The sequence below is a fragment of the Melanotaenia boesemani genome, chromosome 22 (assembly GCF_017639745.1).
Source record: "Melanotaenia boesemani isolate fMelBoe1 chromosome 22, fMelBoe1.pri, whole genome shotgun sequence".
Classification (NCBI taxonomy): Eukaryota; Metazoa; Chordata; class Actinopteri; order Atheriniformes; family Melanotaeniidae; genus Melanotaenia; species Melanotaenia boesemani.
In genome coordinates, this window is record NC_055703.1 from 27,163,329 (window position 1) to 27,184,186 (window position 20,858).

General features: G+C 43.2%; 1 protein-coding gene across 3 annotated transcripts in view; it reads left to right on the forward strand.

The window, feature by feature from the left end:
- Positions 1 to 589: 589 nt before the first annotated feature.
- Positions 590 to 20,858, forward strand: part of pex7 (peroxisomal biogenesis factor 7) — a 64,529-nt gene continuing 44,260 nt past the window's right edge. The window contains exons 1-6 of one of the 3 annotated variants that reach the window (XM_041976032.1): positions 590 to 751; positions 1,236 to 1,353; positions 3,098 to 3,155; positions 3,714 to 3,864; positions 3,962 to 4,039; positions 4,236 to 4,344. In XM_041976032.1, coding sequence (XP_041831966.1) covers positions 1,245 to 1,353; positions 3,098 to 3,155; positions 3,714 to 3,864; positions 3,962 to 4,039; positions 4,236 to 4,344 — 505 coding nt within the window. In that variant the 5' untranslated portion in view covers positions 590 to 751; positions 1,236 to 1,244. The remainder of the gene's footprint in view (positions 752 to 1,235; positions 1,354 to 3,097; positions 3,156 to 3,713; positions 3,865 to 3,961; positions 4,040 to 4,235; positions 4,345 to 20,858) is intronic. The other 2 variants (XM_041976034.1, XM_041976035.1) reach the window with 2 other exon arrangements.

Here is a 20,858-nt window from a genome sequence, read left to right on the forward strand (position 1 = left end):
GCACTTCTAGACCAGGATAAACATTCAATAATGTGCGTCTTCTTTAGAACGATGTAGACTGTAAATAAATTTATTCTCATTTATTCTCTTAATTTTAACCAAGTTAAAATAAGATAGATGGGTTTTTACTTAATACTTATTACTCATTTTTACTTAATACTTATTAATTCCTTTTTTATCATAAAGATGTATTACTTACTTAAAATAGTTTTGTATACTTGTTAACAGCTAAAGCTTAATAGAAACTCAGTCGTTAGTAAAAAAAAAAAAAGTATAAAACAGGTTAAAAAATATGTTTTTTCAGGATATGGGGAGAACGAAGGAATTGGTGTTTTAATTACTACTTCTTGTGTATGACTAATACAGTATGTTCATATGTTTACTAGGTTTTTATTTTATCTATTTATTTGCTTACTAATCTGTATCTTAACATGTTCAAATAAAAATTAAAGAAAAGCGATAAATTATCTCAGAGCGGGTCAGTTTGGTTGTATTTCTGAGAAATGCCGCCCTCTGGTGGCCAAAAGTAAACACAGCATGTCACATCCGGGTAACCGAGTCAGCTGATCAAAACACGGAAGTGTCTGAAGCTGTGAAGAGTTCTGCACGCGGGGAGAGAACCGTGAGGAGAGAGGAGATAAATTACCGGAGAAGCATCTCATACGACGGATTCATGAGCAGTTTTAAGCTTATTTTAGCGGCTGAACGCAAAAAGTTTCCGTCTTTTTTCTGTGTTTAACGCGACTGCTCGGTAATGTTGGACTTTCTGGCAGTTTGGTCCATTCTCATGTCACATTTTTCATTTTCTGACGTTAACTAATAAAGTTATAACGAGACAAACGTTTGCCCTTTAATTTCCATTTATTACTAAGTACATTTTAAATATTAGAGAAATAAGTGAAAGCACAGTGACGCAGAAAGCTAAATGAAAACAAAGTTTTAGTTTATTTTCCACCAGCTGCTGTTATGTGACCTTTATTCTGCTTTAACAAAGGTACAAAAATAAGCTACCCTCTAAAAAACATTAGAAAAACTTGTTAGAAAAGGTAAACATCCAGTGCTTTTAGTTAAAAAAGAAGCATGCCTTGAAACTGATGTGACTCTTGCTTGAGACTGAAACCTGAACATGTGCAGGTGTCTCCAGTCGTGTTGCATCCAGTCTGGTTAGGGGTTAAAATGCAGATGTGTAAACCATGAATAAATGTCCTCTCTAACGCAGGTGTTTGTATCTGCAGCAGCAGGTGATGGTGAAGGTGTTTCGCAGTCCGGCCCGTCATGGCTACGCTGTGGAGGTCTCGCCGTTCATCCCCAGCAGAGTGGCCTGCGCTGCCTCCCAGTATTATGGAATAACTGGTGAGTGTAAACACACGACATGCAGACAGGGATCCAGTCTCACTGCAGGTTTACAGTGTGAAATAAATCTGTTCATGGCTGCAGGACGCTTCTTGAAAACATGAACTCAGAAAAAGTTATGTAGGTATAAAAACACCTGCTGTCCTCAGGGGTCAGTCCAGGAGGTTTACAATCCAGCCACGAAATGTAGTTTTATTCAGAGACTCCATCTGGTAAATCCACAGTGATCCATGATAACAGCATTATTTATCACTAGAGATGCACCGATCCACTTTTTTAATTTCCGATACGATACATGAGTTTTAGTATCAGCCGATAACGATCCGATCCAGTTACAAACAAAAAAAAAAGCAGTTTTTCTATTACCTGACAAACCTTGTCTCATTGAGTGGATGTTACTGAAATTATTACTTTGTGCAAGACAACATCAGACTTGACTTAAAAATTATTTTCCTAATTTTTAAGAACAAACACACAATTTACTGAAAAACTTATTTAACAACTTTGTTCCATTCAGTCATCTTAAATAAGCTTCACAGGTTTGGTCAAACGTGTAAAAAATAGAAGAAATTTTCACCTTTTTCAGTCAGTGCGATTAGACGTTTAACAGCCAGAGGCAGCAAGGCCAGGAAACCGCTGGAGGTTTACTCCCCAGTGTTTGTTTGGATCATCTGACAGGGATTGTTTCTTCTGTAAAATTTACATGCAACTGTACAGCAGCTGCAGCTGCACTGGGATTTTCCTCCCGTTCCCCCCGAATTTTATCACGAAACAGCTGCGGCCTTTGCTTCCTCTCGGTGCTGCTGCTGCTTCTACCCTGGAGGCCTTTGATGCTGTATCGATGGTGGTGGTCCTCAAGTCTGCCTCCATTTCCCTGCCTAGGGCGGCTTTCCCATGCTAGGCAGAGTCTGTGCTGATAAAAAATAAATAAAAAAATGTTGGGTTCAGTTATAAAAGTAATACTTTATGAAATTAAAACAACCACAAATGCAGTTTTTCCTGCTTTAAGTTTTCAAGTGCAAGTTATTAATATATACAATAAATGATGTGTTTACCATTTATTAATTTTAAGTCCTAAAAAAGCTGTAAAATGTTTGCCACAAAGAACGATAAAACAAAAATAAAATGTTTCACTATACTCTTAATTTATTGAGCTTTAACCTGTAATGTAGCATGTTTACAGTCTCACCTGTCTGTGTTTGGTGGGTCCAGCAGCGGGAAAGTGCAAACAGAGGTTCGTCCTCCACACTGTCAACAGCTGCTAAGAGGGTCAGCTGTGGAGTTTGTGGCTGAGCTCGCTGATCAAACGGTTCCAGACAGGTCATCGTTTTTCCGGCCCGCTGGTTTGCCATGAGGCCTGCAGCAGCTGCTTTTCAGCAGAATAAGCAGGCCGTGCTCGCGTCTGTTCAGTCAGACTTTCCATCATGTAATCGGTACTATTCCACCGTGTTCGGACGTCTGTGGCTATTGAGAAACTGCGTCACCGTCAGGTTTCAGCATCCACAGCTTTGACTCGTCTTTCATGTTGAATCCAGATTCCGTATGAACAAGGATCAGCATCGTATTCCCGTCTGAACCGAAACGTTTCATCAGTCCACTTCCAGCTCGAGTCCAGACCACCTTCTCAGGGTTCATCTAAACTCTGAGCTGTTACAGCAGATAAATGAATTAACAACAGCACTGTGTGTGTGTGTGTGTGTGTGTGTGTGTGTGTGTGTGTGTGTGTGTGTGTGTGTGTTTACAGGTTGTGGTACTCTCCTGGTCCTGGATGAGACGGAGACCGGGATCTCTTCAGTCAGAAGGTAAAGTTTGTTTTTCTGACAGAAGGATTCTTCTTCTTCAGCGAGCTTTTGATTGACAGCTCACTGAGCCAATGAGAGCTTGATGTTGCAGCAAACTACTGTGTGTTCAGCTGTGCACGAGCCTGTTGAGGACAGGCTTCTGAGTGTGTTTGTTCATTTGAAAGAAGTTCAGCTCCTTTTGAGAGTTTTTTTAAGAGTTTTGAGGTTAAAATAGAACTAGAACTAAACATGGAGGAGAGATGCAGTTGTCATGGCAACGATGAGAGGAGGAGGAAGTATCAGAACTAGTGTTAATTTTATCAGCCATTTTTTAATTTAGTCTCAGTTTTAGTCCAGTTTCAATTGCGCTTGTTAGTTTTTATCACATTTAGTCAAACTCATGTTGTTTTTATTTAAGTTTTAGTCGACTATAAGTCGAACTTTTTAGTTTTTATTTTAGTCCAAGAAAACATCTTTTTATTTGTCTAGTTTTAGTCGACAAAAACTGTCAGCGTTTTAGTTTTAGGAGTGAACTGGGAAAGGGAAGCGTAACTATCCAGGTGTGTGTGTGTGTGTTAGCTGGGAGTGGGGTGACGGCCTGTTCGACGTGGCGTGGAGTGAAGCCAACGAGCACGTGTTGGTGGGCGCCGGAGGAGACGGCAGCCTGCAGCTGTGGGACACCACCAATCAGCACGCTCCGCTGAGCGTGGCCAAAGAACACACGCAAGAGGTTTCACACACACACACACACACACACGCATATATATGATGTCACTCTGTTTTTGCTCCAGATGTAAACGTACGTGTGTGTGTGTGTGTGTGTTAAGGTGTACGCTGTGGACTGGAGTCAGACCAGAGGAGAGAACCTGGTGGTCTCGGGGTCGTGGGATCAGACCATTAAAGTGGTGAGGCTCCTCCCTCTCCTCCTTCCTTTTCCTCTCACCTCCTCTCCTCCCTATCCTCCCTCTCCTCTCTTTTCTCCTCTCGTCCTCTTCTCCCTCTCCTCCTCTCCTCCCTCTCCCTCTCCCCCTCTCCTCCGTCTTCTCCTCTCCTCCTTCCTTTTTTCTGTCCTCTGACAGCTGTGTGTTATTTTTCCTGCAGTGGGATCCGACTCTCCGCGGATCCTTGACGACGCTCCGAGGTCACGAAGGCGTCGTCTACAGCACAGTTTGGTCTCCTCACATCCCAGCATGCTTTGCTTCCACCTCAGGTGAGCAGCTGCAGTTGACTCATAAACCTAACATGTTTTGGTGTGTTCGTCGTCTTTTGGACTGAAAAGGCTTTTAGTGGTGAAACTCCAGGGTTTGAGCTGCAGCTGGAGTCTGTCCTGCAGGAGATCCGTGGATAAAAATAAACTCTGGATGAGCAGCCGGACGCAGCTCCTCCGTTCAACGCCCAGGTCCCTTCACCCCGTCACCCTCTGACCCCGAGCTTCTGTCCAATAAAGGCCTCTAGAGCCAAAAATAAAATCTTAGATAGAAAGCATATTTAATATGTTCTGATGGAACAGTTAACATTTTTAACACCTGCCACATGATTAGACACGTTTCCCTGGAAAAAATGAGCTCTCATAATAAAACACAGAATTCAGGGTAAAGAAAACGTGACGAAGGTCTGACTGATGCTCGGGTTCTGGGGGATTTGATGAGGTGTGAGTAGCTGTCGCCACAAGGTGGCGCTGCTGCAGAGGCCATGCAGTGGAGCTGCAGGAGCTGGAGATGAGGCGCCGCTCTTCTGATTCAACATGTGGATTTCCTTCAACAAAAAATGTCTTAAAACAAGAAGCAGGAGTCCTGCTGAGCTCTGGATGATGTTCTTTCATTTTGTTTCTTCATTTATTTATATTAGATTTAGGTCTGATTTCCATCTCTGGTGCTGAGGCACCTTAAAACATAAGATAACATATATCTCATAATAAAGCATCATGTATTTCCATCAAATGTTTGTAAATTATGAGGACGTCTAGTTAAGAATGTTAAGAAGCAGATCATCATGGCTCCGCCCCTCTCTTAATTAGGCTCCGCCTCTTTTCAGAGAAGCAGCTATGGCAGAACCTTTGTTACTCCTGAGAGCTCAGACCGATCCAGACTGGGAGAAAAATGGCCGACATGTAAACCCTTTACGCTGCTGAACTGACGATGCATTCAGTGACACACTGGAATTTCTATCTTTTGAATGGTAAAAAGTTAAAAAAGACATTTAGAAGTCCAGTTTTCTGGTAGGGCATCATCAACTAGTTTACTCCTTCATTAAAGGTAACGTAATAACTGAAGCAGCTGGTGGTGATGATGCATCTTCCTCCTCTTCCTCCTCTCCAGACAGAAGTGGGCTTCGTTTATGAGGCGGTTGAGTTTATGCCCTGCAGGAGGGTTTGTCTGCTGTTGTCTCGGTGTGGGAGTGAGCACTAGCTGGGGTGGAGGGTGGAGCTGCAGCGCTGATGGATGTGGGCTCTGTCACGCTGCAGATCTGATCGTGGAATCAGGTCTGCTGCGGCTGGTCCGTGAAGCTCACTCATCTTGTTTTTGTTTCAAATATGTTGAGAAGCATCATTTAACACTTTTATTAACATGTTTCTTTAACACGTAGAAATTAACAAACACACATGGAAAAAAACCAAAAGGAAAAAGACAAGAAGGACATTAAAGATACCCAAATGACAGCACTCGCTATCCCACCTCTACGTGAATACTCCACCTGGTGTCTTCGTTTAGATAAGAGACCAGGGCCGCCAAGTCCAGGTTTCCAAGGAGGGCGATTCTTTCTTTTTCCATAGAAACAAGATAAAATGTTCTGCACCTATAATGATATATGCTAGACGGGATCGTTGTGGTGCATTCAGGTTTATAAGATCATCAGAGATTCCCAAATTATTCCAAACCGGGCCTGGATTTACTGGGATTTTCAGGATCACAGAGAAAAAACAGGAGCAGCAGAATTTTTGTCGTTTGGGACAAAGTGCATTTTTATGTGATTTAAACTGTTAGAAGTGCAGTTTTTTACATAAAAGAATGAGTAATAATGAGATAATAAATCCTCCACCGTTTCATTTCCTTCAATGTGCAGTTTGAAGGGAAAAATCCTTTAACTTTACCTGAATGCTTCAAATGAAACTTTATTCATTAAAAATGCATCATTCATAAGCTTTTATAAAAAATCCTATTTTTTAAGTAAGTAAAAAGAGAATAAAAATCCAGGAATATGTTTAGTCAAAATCTTGAAACCCAGCAGATCTGCAGTTTGATTGGTGGAGCCTCATCAGGCCCCGAGAACCGACCAATCAGAGCCTTTCTGTGCCTGTCGACTGCGTTTTTGGACTTTTTAAAAAATGTTTTGTCTTTCAAGGTTTTAGAATTTTTAAAATGATATTAAATAAAAAGAAAAATAGTAAACAAACCAAATTTAACAAGACCAAATAAAAGTGCACATTTAGCTCTTGTGTTATAGCTCATCGTCAGCCTGTTACAGAGTGAATAAATAAAGATGAGCAGGGCTCATTTTATCTTTGTGGAAACTGATTCCAGATCAGATAAGAGCGGCTCTGCAGCTAAACGAGTTAGCGCTGACGTCCACAATCAGACCATCGCTGAGTTCCAGCTGTTTCCTGCAACCTGCAGCAGCTCATCCAGACACACCGCAGAGCTCTGAGCTCCGCAGACAGGAAGCTTTAATACCACATGCTGGGTGAAAGCTAGATAATGATTAAAAATAAACATAAAACATTAAACCTTTCCTCTTAGTTAAAGTATGTAAAGTGTTTGTCATTAAAACTTTGATCTTCATTCATTTAATTTGTTGTGATTCTATGTTCAGTCATTAAAAAAAGTTGGATTAAAATATTAAAACAATCATGACACAAACAAACCAGGTTTTTATGTGAACACTAGATAAATAAAATGGCTTCCCAACATAAAAGCATTCAGAGCTGCTAAATTAGACTAAAGTCAAAGCTCTGAGTGGTTTGAGTCGTTTGGGAGCCATAAGTACCGGTTCCTTTATGGGAGCCGAAAGAAAAGAACCAAATCTTTTCAAAGAGCCGAACTTCCCATCATCACGTGTTTCTATCCGGCTTCAACCGCTGTCGCCTCATCCCGAGCGTCGGGTTGCTCTGAGGTTTCTGTCCTCACGACCGTCCACATGCATGTTTCCTTTTTCCAGATTTTCCATTTTGTTTGTTCCTGCTCCAAATACCAGCCTGGACTGACTGGGAACAAGCAGCATCCTTGTGTGATTCCTTGTGGTTTTAATACACAAACACTTGTTTTATCCTGTAAAGCACTTTGTGCTGCTGTTATGCATGAAAAGTGCTTTACAAATGATTTAATTTCATTTCCACTCTGAGTGGAATTTCCTTTTTTGAGGAGTTTTATGATCCTTCCCACAGTTTCCACTGACGGCTCTCTGGTTGGGAGCATGTTTCCTGTTGATCAGCAGCATGTTTTAACAACGTAAGCCAGTGTTTTCCAGGAGTCCTGGTTGCATCACGGTGTTGCATCGGCATCCTCTCCTCGGGTGATCTGACGTTGACGTGATACATTTATTATTTAGTTTTTATGTGTGATTTTAAAAATCGGATCATCTCTGTGAGAGAAACTGATTGTGAACTCTGCACATGCATGGTGTACATGCACGGATACTGGACATTAGAAGGAAAATCTGTGTTAATAATCAGATAATGACAGTTATCTGATAGGAGCTGGGATTGACAGCCTGATTGACCGCCTGATTGACCGCCTGATTGACCGCCTGATTGACCGCCTGAATTACCCGGTAACTCCAGGAAGCAGGTAGATTTTGGTGTGCATGTAAACGGGCTCATTGTTGGCTCAGATACCGACAGGACGTTGATGTGTGAAGCATGAAGGATCAAATAAAAGTACTGAAACATCTGGTGGAGTTTGGTGCGTTGCCCGGGTGACCAGGACTTTGATGGGTTTAGAAATTAAGAGGAATCGCTCTTTGAAAGTGTGACCGTGCATGTCAGCAGGCGTGTGCAGCCACGTGTTGCTGAACCAGAACATTGTCTGTTTGTTCTCCCACTGACGATGTGTGTGTGTGTGTGTGTGTGTGTGTGTGTGTGTGTGTGTGTGTGTGTGTGTGTGTGTGCGTGCGTGCGTGCGTGCCCACCAGCCAAACATTATTTCATGACAGTGACTCATGGACTCACTTCTGCTAACCCGGTGTGTGTGTTTGTTCCACCGTTGTAGATAACGTCTGGTTAAATAATTGATCGCAGCAGAAGTTCTCTGTTACACACACACACACACATAAACACACACAGCTGCTGTACTTCTGTTGCTTGCCTCTCAGTATCAGCGGGGTGTGTTGTGCACTCGCCTCGGGGCCGTTTTGATGCAGCCTGAGCTGGTTCCAGTGATTAAACTCCATTTTTCTGAGTTTCAGAACACGCACGGCTGAAAGTGAAGCCAAATTTATCCCACAAAATGCTCTGGTGACCCCAAAGAGTCCGTCTCTCCCAGTGCAGACGGGTTGAGGCTCTTCTGCTCTCTGGAGGTTCGTCCATCTTTCTTATGCAATCTAAGTGCTTGAGCTTATGCAAGACTGCAGCCCCGGAGCAAGACAGACCAGCAAGCAAAAATATTTCCCAATCACTAAGAAGTTGTCTTCCAGCACCCCTCTGGTGTTCGAGCAGGCTAGCACCATGTTATTAGCGCCATGTTGCTAGCACCATGTTGCTAGCACCGCCACCTTGTGGTGGCATTAACGTATTACTACCAGATGCTAATTAAAGCAAGACCATCGCTTAGCCAGGCGATAGTCACATAAACTAGAAAATCTCTAGTTCATGGTGGGTGCACCGTGTGCTCGGAGGGGATTTGAGAGACAACCATCAGGTCTATTACAATGATGGCGAAAAGTACGCATGTTTTGGTATAATTTGTGTATGAACAGGAGAAACTTTAGGCATGAAAGAAGTCCGAGGAATTTGTTGAATAATTTTGAGGGGCAAAATAAAAGTGTGCGATGTCACAGCCTCGAGTGGAAACTCTACACAAATGTCTTCAAACTTTATCAGGGATTATATGAGTTACAGGGCTCCACGGTGGGCAGTTTTTTCTGATTTTTGTAAACCCCATTGAATGAATCGCTACTAAAAATCAACGCTCACTTCTTCTGATTGAGCCTCACGTTTTAATGTGTTTTTTGTTGGATTTTCTCAAATCTATGAAGAGTCATGCACAGAAATTTGTGAATAATAAGCGTATTAAGTGTGAGAGATTTGAATGTATGTCCCTTAATGCCTTCAGCATGTGACCCATAATTATTGGATTTCTTAGAATTAAATGATGATTTGGAAATGACCCAACCCTGTATGGTACCAAGCCGACCAGGTGGTTTGATGTTCTTGGATTCATCCGTCTTACTTTTACTCCTCCCGACACCTTTTCTTTTGTCATGTTGGAGCTTCTTTCTCCTCCCAGTCCATGCTGGTGTGAACCTGACTGAACAGGTCTGCACCTGTGTGGTTTCTGGGTGCAGCGTTCATCTTTTCTAAGAAAATTCACCTACAATCACCTAATAACTTTTTATTAAATTAGTAAGGATGGTTGCCGTGCAGTATACCTTTCCCAGAAAAAGCACAACCAAATGATCGGAGAAAGCCTGATCCAAACCCGACATCGTCCTGACTTTCATGCCTCTGAGTGAAAATAAAGAACGCCTTCATCTAAAATTCCTTATATTTCACTCACACCTTGACACGTTTCGGTTTTAAACCCATGTTGGGGCAATGAGCTGCGACGGCTCAGAAACAAGGGCCACAAAATGTCAAGCTGGTGTTGATGGAGAGGTCCGGTCTCATCAGATAGCTGCTGCAGGCTGCAGGTCCGAGTGGTTATCAGACAGCCAGCGATCAATAGACGGAGAGACCGAAGCCCCACAAGGAAGCACAGCGGCTGCTTTTCTAAGTCGGTAAACTGAAAATGTAAGAAAAGAAAGAAGATGTCTGCTCCTCTACTGAAATCTGCAGTTTATCTTTGTATTGATCAAAATGGGATAGATTTCTGAAAACTGCTTGTTAACACAAATATCCAACCAGCCAATCACGTGGCAGCATGTAGACGTGGTGAAGACGACCTGCTGAAGGTCAAACTGATCAGAATGAGGAAGAAAGAGAGGGTTTCCAGAGATGGTCTGAAGAAGAGAAAATATCCAGAGCAGCAGCTGTCTGGACCAGGGGGGGGGTATTTTCTTGGCTCACTTTGGGCTCCTTAGTACCAACGTGGCCTGGTTTAACCAGCACAGCCTACCTGAGTACCTACCTGAGTACAGTCACAGCCTACTCCATCAGCCTCCACAGCCACCAGATCTCAGTCCAGTAGAGCAGCTTTGAGATGTGGATGTGGGAGATTCTCGTCATGGATGCAGCAACTGTGTGATGCTGTCATGTTAACATGGAGCAAAACCTCTTAGGAAGGTTTCCACCACCCGCTTCCATCTATCACACCAAGAATGAAGGCAGTTCTGGAGGAAAACAGGGTCCGAGCCGGTACTAGAAGGTGGGCGGAGGATGTATTTTCCCTTCAGACACACAGGAAACAGCAGTGTCTGATGGGGGAAAAGCAGGTGTGTGACTTTTAACAGCCTGTGTTGTTAATCATTATTGAGATGAACAGTTGCATCGATCTGCGGTCCGGTCCACTCTCAGCCTCCTGCATCCTCTTCTGTGGGACAGAGTCTGACCCCACAGTCACAAATTTTCTGCACATTTAGTTCATTTTATTGGAAACTATTTAGTAGTTATTGATGATGTGTCCTGCACTCAGTCATGTTGCTGCTCTCTCATTGTGGATTTATATAAAACGGAGGTTTCACCCTTCGTAGGTCAGCGCTCACATGATGCTGGTCACATGAAGAGATTCTGGTCCAGATCTGCATCTATTGTGATCACAGTCACAGCTGCAGGTCATGAGATGCCCAGCAACTCTAAGAATCTTATTTCTTCTTAATGTGGAGTTTTTACATCACGGTGTCTGTTTGAGCGGAGCCGTCGAGTCCAGGCTGATCGGTTTGACGCTGAAACCTTCATTTGATGCAGAGAAGCAACTCATGCCTGAATACTTTCATTAAATGATTGCCCATGCAAACAGTTATGTAATTGTTTATTCTATAATTATTTCTGACCTTTCACATTGGCACAGCCGTTTTTCAACAAGCAAACTATTATGACGACGCAAAATTCAAACAACTCTTAAATATTTGTCATCATTTGCTTTGGTATCCTTACAGGTTCGTCTCTCGTCCACAGTTCGGCTAAAACTATCAGAATTATCAACAAAAATTCCCCCAAAAATTGTGACGCTGTGAGAAAAATAAAAACAGAATGTAATGATTTCCAAATCTCATTAACTCGTATTTTATTCCCAGTATCAAAAACTGAAACAGAGACATTTGATCATTTCATGGAAATATGAGCTGGTAGTGAATCTGATGGCAGCAACATGTCTGTAAAAGTTGGAAGAGGAGCAACAAAAGGCTGGAAAAGTAACACCTGGAGGAGCATCTGACATCTAATTATGTTCATTTGCAGCAGCAGAGTCTCTCAGACGGAAAGGTGAACAGAGGTTCATCAGTCTGAGACAAACTGGCTCGAAAAGCCGTGAAATAAGTTCAGAAAAATGTTTCTCAATGTGAAATGGACGATGAAGATCCCACCGTCTACAGTGTAAAATATAAACAAAACTCAGAGAATCTGGAGGAATCTCTGTGTGCCAGGAACAAGGCTGGATGCTGGTGATCTTCTACATTAAAAGCAGACATGATTCTCTACTGGAAACCACTGCATGGACTCAGGAAGACTTCCAGAAACCACTGTCTGTGAAGACAGTTCACTCTGAAACCCACAAATGCAGGTTAAAGCTCCATCATGCAGAGAAGAAGCCCGATGTGAACAGGATCCAGAACCAGCTTCTTCCGTCTTCTCTGGACCAAAGCTCATTTAAAATGGAAACCTGGATGAAGATGAGAACTAAAACTGTCTCAGCATCAGTTTCAGCATGGGATATGTTGCTTTTGCTGTGCTGGGAATGAAACATGGCTTGATGAGGGGTTTTATTTACATTTTAGACAGCTTTTTAGAACGGAGGTTGTATAATTGACACTTTTCATCACTGCAGCAGAGTTTCTGTCAGCCTCCTGCTGTAAAGCACTCATGGATGATTTCTCTTCTCTTGAAGGTTAATTATTCTCACTGTTTTAACTTGTCACGTTTAGAATAGAGATAAAAACCGTGAACATTTAATTTATGCAGAGGACTCTTTGCATAAGTGTATCATGTGTGTTCTAGTGATAAAACCTGCATGAATGAGGCCTCCGCTACTCCTCAGAGGCCTCCGGCTTTGTAAGTTCAAACCTGAGAAGCAGAAACGTTGGAGCTGTTGTCGGGTTTTTTAACTAGAAAGACCCTGACGTCCTGGTGGCTGTGTTGGGTGGAGGATAATGAGTCGTCAGAATGCTAGTTAGCGTTAGCACACGGTGGAAAATTGCAGCCTTATCTCTGTGTGGAGGCTTCCCCTCTGGTGGCTGTTGGCTGTTAGCTTGAGAAGCTAGCGCCACTTTGAAGAGAGGGGAGGGATGACAGAGATACGCTCAGATGGTGACGGTGTCGTCGTGAAGCTTATCAGGGCTTCACATGCTCTTCTCCTCTCTCTCTTCTCCTCTCTTTTTTCTCTCCATCCACCCAGTTTGGTTCAGAGCCACATGTGATCCCCGCCTCCAGCATCAGTTTACTCTCCATCTCCAGGATCAGCTGTGCTGCTGGTTAGAGCTGCAAGACGAAGCTCCTTCACACGTTTTCCCAACGCTGTCACGTTGTATTGTCACCTTTAACTTTTAGGGTTTGTTTTCTGGATTTGTTTTACATCCTTTTATCAAAAATCACGTGTTTGAATTTATTTAAAATTTGAGTTCTTGATTGTGTTCGTCACCAGTTCACCACAGCACGGTGAACATGTTCTTCATCTCTGGAAAATTTTCTTTGTCCCAGTTACTTCAGAGTTCCAAGGATTTTATGAACAGTTGAAGGGAAAAGTGGTTTATCAACCTTCGGTTGGGAGAAAAAAGAAGCCAAAGCCATAAAAACCACAGCCGTTTTCTTGTTGTCCTCATCGTGATTGCGGTTGCAGACAGAGCTGGACGATAAATGGATTTTATTCCATGCTTTCCCCGCCAGCGCCACCCTGCAGGAAGAACTCATTCCCAAACGGCTCCGTGTCATCATTTGTTTGGATTTTTTTCTGCTCTTCGTTAAAGATGAGCACGAAGCTTTGCATCCGGCCTCTCCTTTATGGTGTAATTCGGTCCGTTTTTGGGTCCCTTGCAGATGCAGAACTTGATGGAGCAAACTGAACAGTACCACAGGAAGCCATGGGGGGCAGTGTTGAGCAGTACTGTTGATGTGCGAACCGAAAAGAAGCAAAGAAGAAGAAGGCGTAACGTATTTAATGGTTCGCAGGCCGCCGCTGTCTCCTGCTCCGCCTCTCTTTACGCCTCTTTCTTTATATTATCATGATCTCGTTGGCGTGTCTGAAAACCAGAACTCAGCTCTGACCTCTGCGCTGCCCTCTGGTGGATTTATTCTCTAACAGGCATGCCAGCGTAAGGGAAGTATGAGCAGTCATAGAAACAAACATACCTGTTTATGTGTGTAAAGGGAGCATAAATGCTTCTTCAGACTGGGAACCAGTAACAGTACTCATGTTCTGTGGATTTGGGTTTAATTCTTGTTTTTTTATTGTAGTCTTAAATTTAGTTTCTGTTCTTTGTTGTTTTTGAGTTCGCTGCTTTGTTTCCTCTTTTTTTGTAGTCCTGTTACTTTCTGCTGCAGGATTCTGGTTCCTGGTTGTCCCGCCTGCTTCCCGTGTTGTGCTTAGTCTGTATTTATGCTCCAGGTTTCTTTGCTCGGTGTGTTCGCTGAACCGTGTCAGTCAGTCTTCAGTTCTCATCTGGGTTTTTGTTGTACGTCCTGCCTGAGTCGCGCCTTCTGGGTCATTAAGTCATTCATATGTCCACCTGTGAGTCCTGGTTTGGACTGACTGATGGTGCAAGTTTACTATGAAATACTCAATCTGCTGATTTTGCAGATGACACATTAATTTCGTCAGCCCTAGTTTTTTACAACAACGTATCAGACAGGTCCTGATCCTTGCATCGGTATCGTGCTTTCCTGTTTTTAATATTACACTCCAGCTTCATGCACATTTTTAAGAGTCTGTTATTTTTGGGGGGCAGGAGGATTGTTAGCTAATGTTGACAGCGCTGTGTAATAAGTATGGTGTAACTTTATCAGTGAGCTCTGGCAGAGCAGAAGGGTTAGCTGTGATAAGCTGCCTGTTCAGTGGACAATGTAAAGCTTTTGCTCCAAGCTTCAGCATAAACTGCCACAGCTCCTCTGGCTGCAAGCCAGCTCACGTCTGCTGTGTGAAAAGAAAAACCCTGAAGCTGCAGCTCCTTCCAAGAAGGAATCACCCACCACATGTTCACTGGAAGTACTGGAGCCTGCAAGTCGTTCAGCGCCACTTAAATAAAATGACTTTTTTGCAGTTACAGAAGAGCTGGTCTAGTGTTTGGATCTTTCCAGTGGTTTCCACTGACCACTCTTTTTCCTTCGGCTGTGTTCTGTCTCAGAATGAAATGCAGATGAGCTCAGCTAGAATGAGAGGAAATCCCAGGATAGAAGATTCATGATGGCTTCTTTCTGCATGTAATTGCTCTTTTTTTGTTTGTTTGTCATGACTCCGCTGCTCTGCCAGCTCACCTCGGTGGGAGCCTCTTCATGTGCACACTGTAAGAGTATTTGTGCTTTTACAGATAAGCTCTGACGGTGGCAGATCTCCGCTCCGTCTGCCAACGTGAACAATCCTGTAAACCTGGAAGAAAACCGCTCTCTGCTGTCGAACATTAAGCCTTTTTGCTACAGTCTCCTACATGCTTGCTGTGATCAGTCAAGCTCACTCTGGAAATTAAATGAAACAAGAAAAATGTTTTTAAATGCAAATGCCAGAGCACGATGAAAGAGAAGGGCCTCCCTCCACCAGGAGAGGATTAGCTGCACAAGATGCCATCAGCTGCACCAGGAAGAAGTCCGATGTTCCCATCTTTCCAGCACGACTTTTTTTTGCTTTTTTTTTAACGATTATAAAATCATAATTACCTTTTAATGGGCTTAAAATCATTTATTTGTGTCACCAAGCAGCAGAAAAACTCAGCATCTTGTTTTAGTCCATGATCCAGTTACTCCAGATCTCCATAGAAATGTGTCATTCATCTATTTTTAAAGATAAAGTTATGTCACAGCTTCCCAACTTCCTCCATCTGCATCTCCACCTTCAACTTCAGATGATGCTGCATTCACTGCACCTCAGGAATGGGAAACTGAAGCTCTTCACTGACGAAATAAATAAGCTGATGAAAGAAAACATTTAAATGCTCACAAGGAAACCCGACCTTATAGTTCCATTTTTTAATTTTCTCCCCAGTTGAGGTTGGAAATCCTATTTGCTGTTTGTCATTGAATGCACCGTTAGCACAGTAATGGTTGTTTTGGAGTTCCAGTAAATTTGTTAAAACTAGTAAATGTCTCAGTGGTAGGACTGAACGATGACTCTTTTTAAATCGGAAGCACAATTTAAAACGTTTTAAATCTGAAGGAGCAGGATTAATTTTTATGTAACACGGTTCCTGGTTTCAAACCTGCAGCGTCCACAAATCCACTCCTTCAGTCCGTATTCCTGTAACGTCACGAAACATCATCACGGACTAATTTTCCATAAATGAAACTCCCAGAGGACAGGAAACTGTCCAGCTTGTGAAATGTCCTGCTGAAGTGAATAAAGATGGTTTTACTGAGTTGTTTTAAATCTTCATAAAGTTCAGATCTCAGATGACGTGTTAACGTTAATAAAACCTACGAATAATACTGGAAATCCCTGATCGTGTTCAGCTGCGTCTTCGCCTCCCTGCAGCGTTTCTGTCTGATTTCCAGCTGGATGAAGACACATGTTGTCCCATGTAGTTCGAGTGTGATCAGACACCAAAATAAAAATATGTCTCCAACATAGCAGCTAAAACTGAACCAGAACTCAGAAGAGGAACGAAGGTCGTCCAGAGTTTATTGATCCAGCCGACATGTGATGGAGGAATGACGACCTTTATCGGGGGTTTATTGACCAAGCAGCAGTTCTGCTGGGATTTGGAGCAGTTTTACGAGACTTTGGCTAAAAGACGGATCCACATCTACCAGCTGGTTCTGGTCCGACTTGCTAGAACAGAAGAAGAAGGAGCAGCATGTGGGATTTTTTCTTCAGAGCTCAGGAAGCTGCAGTCAGAAAGTGACAGTCCAGCGGATGATGAACTCTCTTTGATTGGTCAGAATGGACCAATATGAGCCAATCAGCAACGATAGAGCTGAAAGGGCAGCGAGGCAGGAAGTCGGTATTTTCTAACACGGGAGGCTCTGGATAGTTTGTGATGGTGTCGCTGAGAAATGATCAGATTTATGAGACTGACAGCTTCACATCCCGCTGGGATCTGTTTTCCTTCGTCCTGTCAGCTTGGAGCCGTCTGTGATGGACGGATCATTGGTATCGTAAGTCATCTGGATGCGGTGATACCTCTGTCTCCGTCTGAGAGGGCTCGCTCTGATTGGCTGCTCAGCACAGCAACCGATGGCAGAAAAGTAACGAAAAGTAATGAAAGGAACGGATGATCACGACTCGTGACCAGCTCCCAGTTTTTAGGTTTACGTTTATGTTGTGGGTGGTTGTAGGAATTCATCTTCCTGGTGCTCCTCGGTTTGTTCAGATATTACAGATGCATGGAGATCCAGCGGGGGCGTCTTGTTGTTTAAGAGCCCGTTTACATCTTGGTTCTAAAATCCAAGATGGTGGCACACATGAACTGGTGATGTCATGATGGCCACATCCATCTTTTTGTTGACATTTATCTGCTTGTTCCTGCCATTAGCTAACCATTTTAGCAGCAGCAGGTTGTGAGAGGAGAAATCTAAATGTGTGAAACACTGATCAGCCACAACTTTAAAACCACTGACAGGCAAATCGATTGGTCAGTTGTTTTGATTAGAGACTAGCTCAAAGGGCCCTAGCATGCTACAAAACGAATTACTACATGCTAGCAAACATCGTACGCAGTCGCTAGCATGTAGAACGCAACCTTACCGGCACTTAATCTCGTAGCATTGTACAGACTTTTTCACCAGGTCCAGCTTTAGAAAGTCACATTCCTGCTTTGATCTAGTTTAATACTACAATTAATTTAAAAAATGTGCATCTTTGTCATACAGCTGTTATATTTATTTACCTGATGGAGGGGTGACGTGTAAAAGAAGAAGAGTAATTGGTGGTGAAATAAAAAGAAAAACTGATTTAAGAAGTTGTCAGATGTGTTGAGTTTTATTTACCACCAAAACCCACATACATTCAACAATCAATGGTGATTATAATAATAATAAGTAAAAGTCAGCAGCAGATCATTTAACAGACGCTTTTTCTCCAAAGCGACTTGGATGGATGGATGTTCTGCCAACTGAGCTGTCCAGCCCTACGTCAATCCCACAACTAAAGGTGGACCTTCAAAACCTTCATTAGAACCTTGAGAATAAACAAGTCCTTCACCCAATTCACTAATAATTATAATAAAGATAATTCAGTAGAACAGATTGGAACAGATTGCATTATGGGATACAGCATGCTACTAGGGCTGCAACTAATGATTATTCTGATGGTCGATTAGTCACCGACTATTAAAACGACTAGTCGACCGATCGGATTATGTATCTCATGATTATTATAAATGGATCGTATTTCACTTTCAGCTTTGAAATCTTGCATGAGGTTGTTAAGTTTGTGCGACGTTCCTCCTCTTTAAATGTTCGAGCATTGCAGACGTACTTCCGTGGTACACAAGGTCCGCTTTACAAATATCACATGTAGTTAATTTATTTTGTAAGTTTAACGTGAAGTTATCCCAGACTTTTAACGTTCTCTGCCGCGGTTTTCCTCCCTGGTCCGCCACCATATTTTTCACCTGGCGGACTTTATGGCGCATGTGCAGCTCTCAGCAAAGATAGGATTAGAAGATGATGTCTCACTCTGTAGTTTTTTGTTTTTTGTTTTTTTTTTTGCCGACAATAGTCGACAGCTTAATTCGTTGTCGACTATTTTTATTGTTGACTATTGTAGACAGTGTTGACTAATCTTTGCAGCCCTACATGCTACATTGCCTGGTCGGATGCAAACTGGAGAGATTTTCCAAATCCAGCTACTTTTCATGCGCTAAATACCTGACAAGACTATTTTAATTTTATAGAACCAGCTGGTGACATTTCCCACCAAGCTAAACATTTCTGGGGACCAGTCATGCTCCCCACACCAGCTCCACCCCAGCAGCAGTGGGCCCCACAAAAACTGCTGAAAATCTGATTGGATCTGTGGGTTCTGGTTGGTTCTGATTGGATCTGTGGGTTCTGGTTGGTTCTGATTGGATCTGTGGGTTCTGGTTGGTTCTGATTGGATCTGTGGGTTCTGATTGGCTCTGACAGGATCTGTGGGTTCTGGTTGGTTCTGATAGGATCTGTGGGTTCTGGTTGGTTCTGAGAGGATCTGTGGGTTCTGGTTGGCTCTGACAGGATCTGTGGGTTCTGGTTGGTTCTGATTGGATCTGTGGGTTCTGGTTGGCTCTGACGGGATCTGTGGGTTCTGGTTGGTTCTGATGGGATCTGTGGGTTCTGGTTGGCTCTGACGGGATCTGTGGGTTCTGGTTGGTTCTGATGGGATCTGTGGGTTCTGGTTGGCTCTGGTTGGTTCTGATGGGATCTGTGGGTTCTGGTTGGCTCTGATAGGATCTGTGGGTTCTGGTTGGTTCTGACGGGATCTGTGGGTTCTGGTTGGTTCTGATGGGATCTGTGGGTTCTGGTTGGCTCTGACGGGATCTGTGGGTTCTGGTTGGTTCTGATGGGATCTGTGGGTTCTGGTTGGCTCTGATAGGATCTGTGGGTTCTGGTTGGTTCTGACGGGATCTGTGGGTTCTGGTTGGCTCTGACAGGATCTGTGGGTTCTGGTTGGTTCCGATAGGATCTGTGTGAAGCTCCAGAACATGCTCTGGTGGTTTCTGTCCACGTCCTGACAGGGCAGAGCTGTTTCTGGCAGCAGAGGAAGGCTGTGTAACACGATGCAGGTGGTTTTAATGTTCTGGGGGAACAGATGATGATATGATGGGCAGTTTTTTCCTTCTCTCCCTCTCTGAGCCGACAGCATCAGCTGTGCAGTGTGTTTCTGAGCTGCAGCAGCTCAGCCGTGACTTCCAGGTAAAGGTAGGCGGCCTGGTCCTTTGTTACCAGCACGTGTTGAGCTGAGCCTTCCAGCTTTTAAACGCTGGCTTGTTCTCATCCTCCACACACCTGCCATCTGTTTTCCTGGCGCCGTCTGCAGCTCTTCAGCCCACATGATGCACATCGACACGCTGCTGCCTTGTAATACATGTAGTTAAATTTGATTTAAGCTCTCCTCAGACATCGGCCGAATCCCTAAAACTCATCCAGTTTTCCCAATTAAAATAATCCAAACATGGAAATAGTGACAAATGTACAGCTTCTACGTTTCCCAGCCTGATGCATCTTAAGTTCTAGTTTGTGTGCGTGTGTGTTTTCATGTGATGACGTCCATGTTCAGCGTGTTTCTGGTGTTTACTTTAACACATTTGACATTTGTGGAGCAGCATTGTGGGAAAGATTGCTGGTTCAACACTGTTTTCGTCCGTTTGTCGTGCAGCATCACCTGCACAGCCTGGTCACCTGGTAAGGAAGTTTAAAGTTAGAAAAATTCCTGTCGTGTCACAGACAGCAGCTACCCAGAAGCAAGTTTCCATCCTACAGTTTACACACATAAGCAACAAATCAGATGTTGAGACATTTTTACCATTTGATGGAAACGTGAGCTGATTTTAAACGTAGAAAGCCATGCTGCTGTGATGGATGCAGGATGTGGTTCAGCATGTCTTGCTGAAATCTGCAAGCCTTTCCCGTCCACTGATAACAAGCTGGATGCTCTCTCTCCTCTTTAGTCTGCAGGACACGCCGTCCATGCTTTCCACAAACTAGTTCACATCTTCATCCGGGTTTCCACTTTGCCTCAGAACATTTTAAATGAGTTTTGGTCCAGAGAAGACGGAAGAAGCTGGTTCTGGATCCTGTTCACATCTGGTCTGCTATTAATCCAGCCTTGTGCCCAGCATACAGAGATTCCTCCAGATTCTCTGAGTTTTGTTTATATTATACACTGTAGACGGTGGGATCTTCAAAGTCCATTTCACATTGAGAAACATTTTTCTGAACTTATTTCACGGCTTTTCGAGCCAGTTTGTCTCAGACTGATGAACCTCTGTTCACCTTTCCGTCTGAGAGACTCTGCTGCTGCAAATGAACATAATTAGATGTCAGATACTCCTCCAGGTGTTACTTTTCCAGCCTTTTGTTGCTCCTCTTCCAACTTTTACAGACATGTTGCTGTCATCAGATTCACTACCAGCTCATATTTCCATGAAATGATAAAAATGTCTCTGTTTCAGTTTTTGATACTGGGAATAAAATACGAGTTAATGAGATTTGGAAATCATTACATTCTGTTTTTATTTTTCTCACAGCGTCACAACCTTTTTAGAATCGGAGTTGTTCACCTGCTGCATTTTTCACGT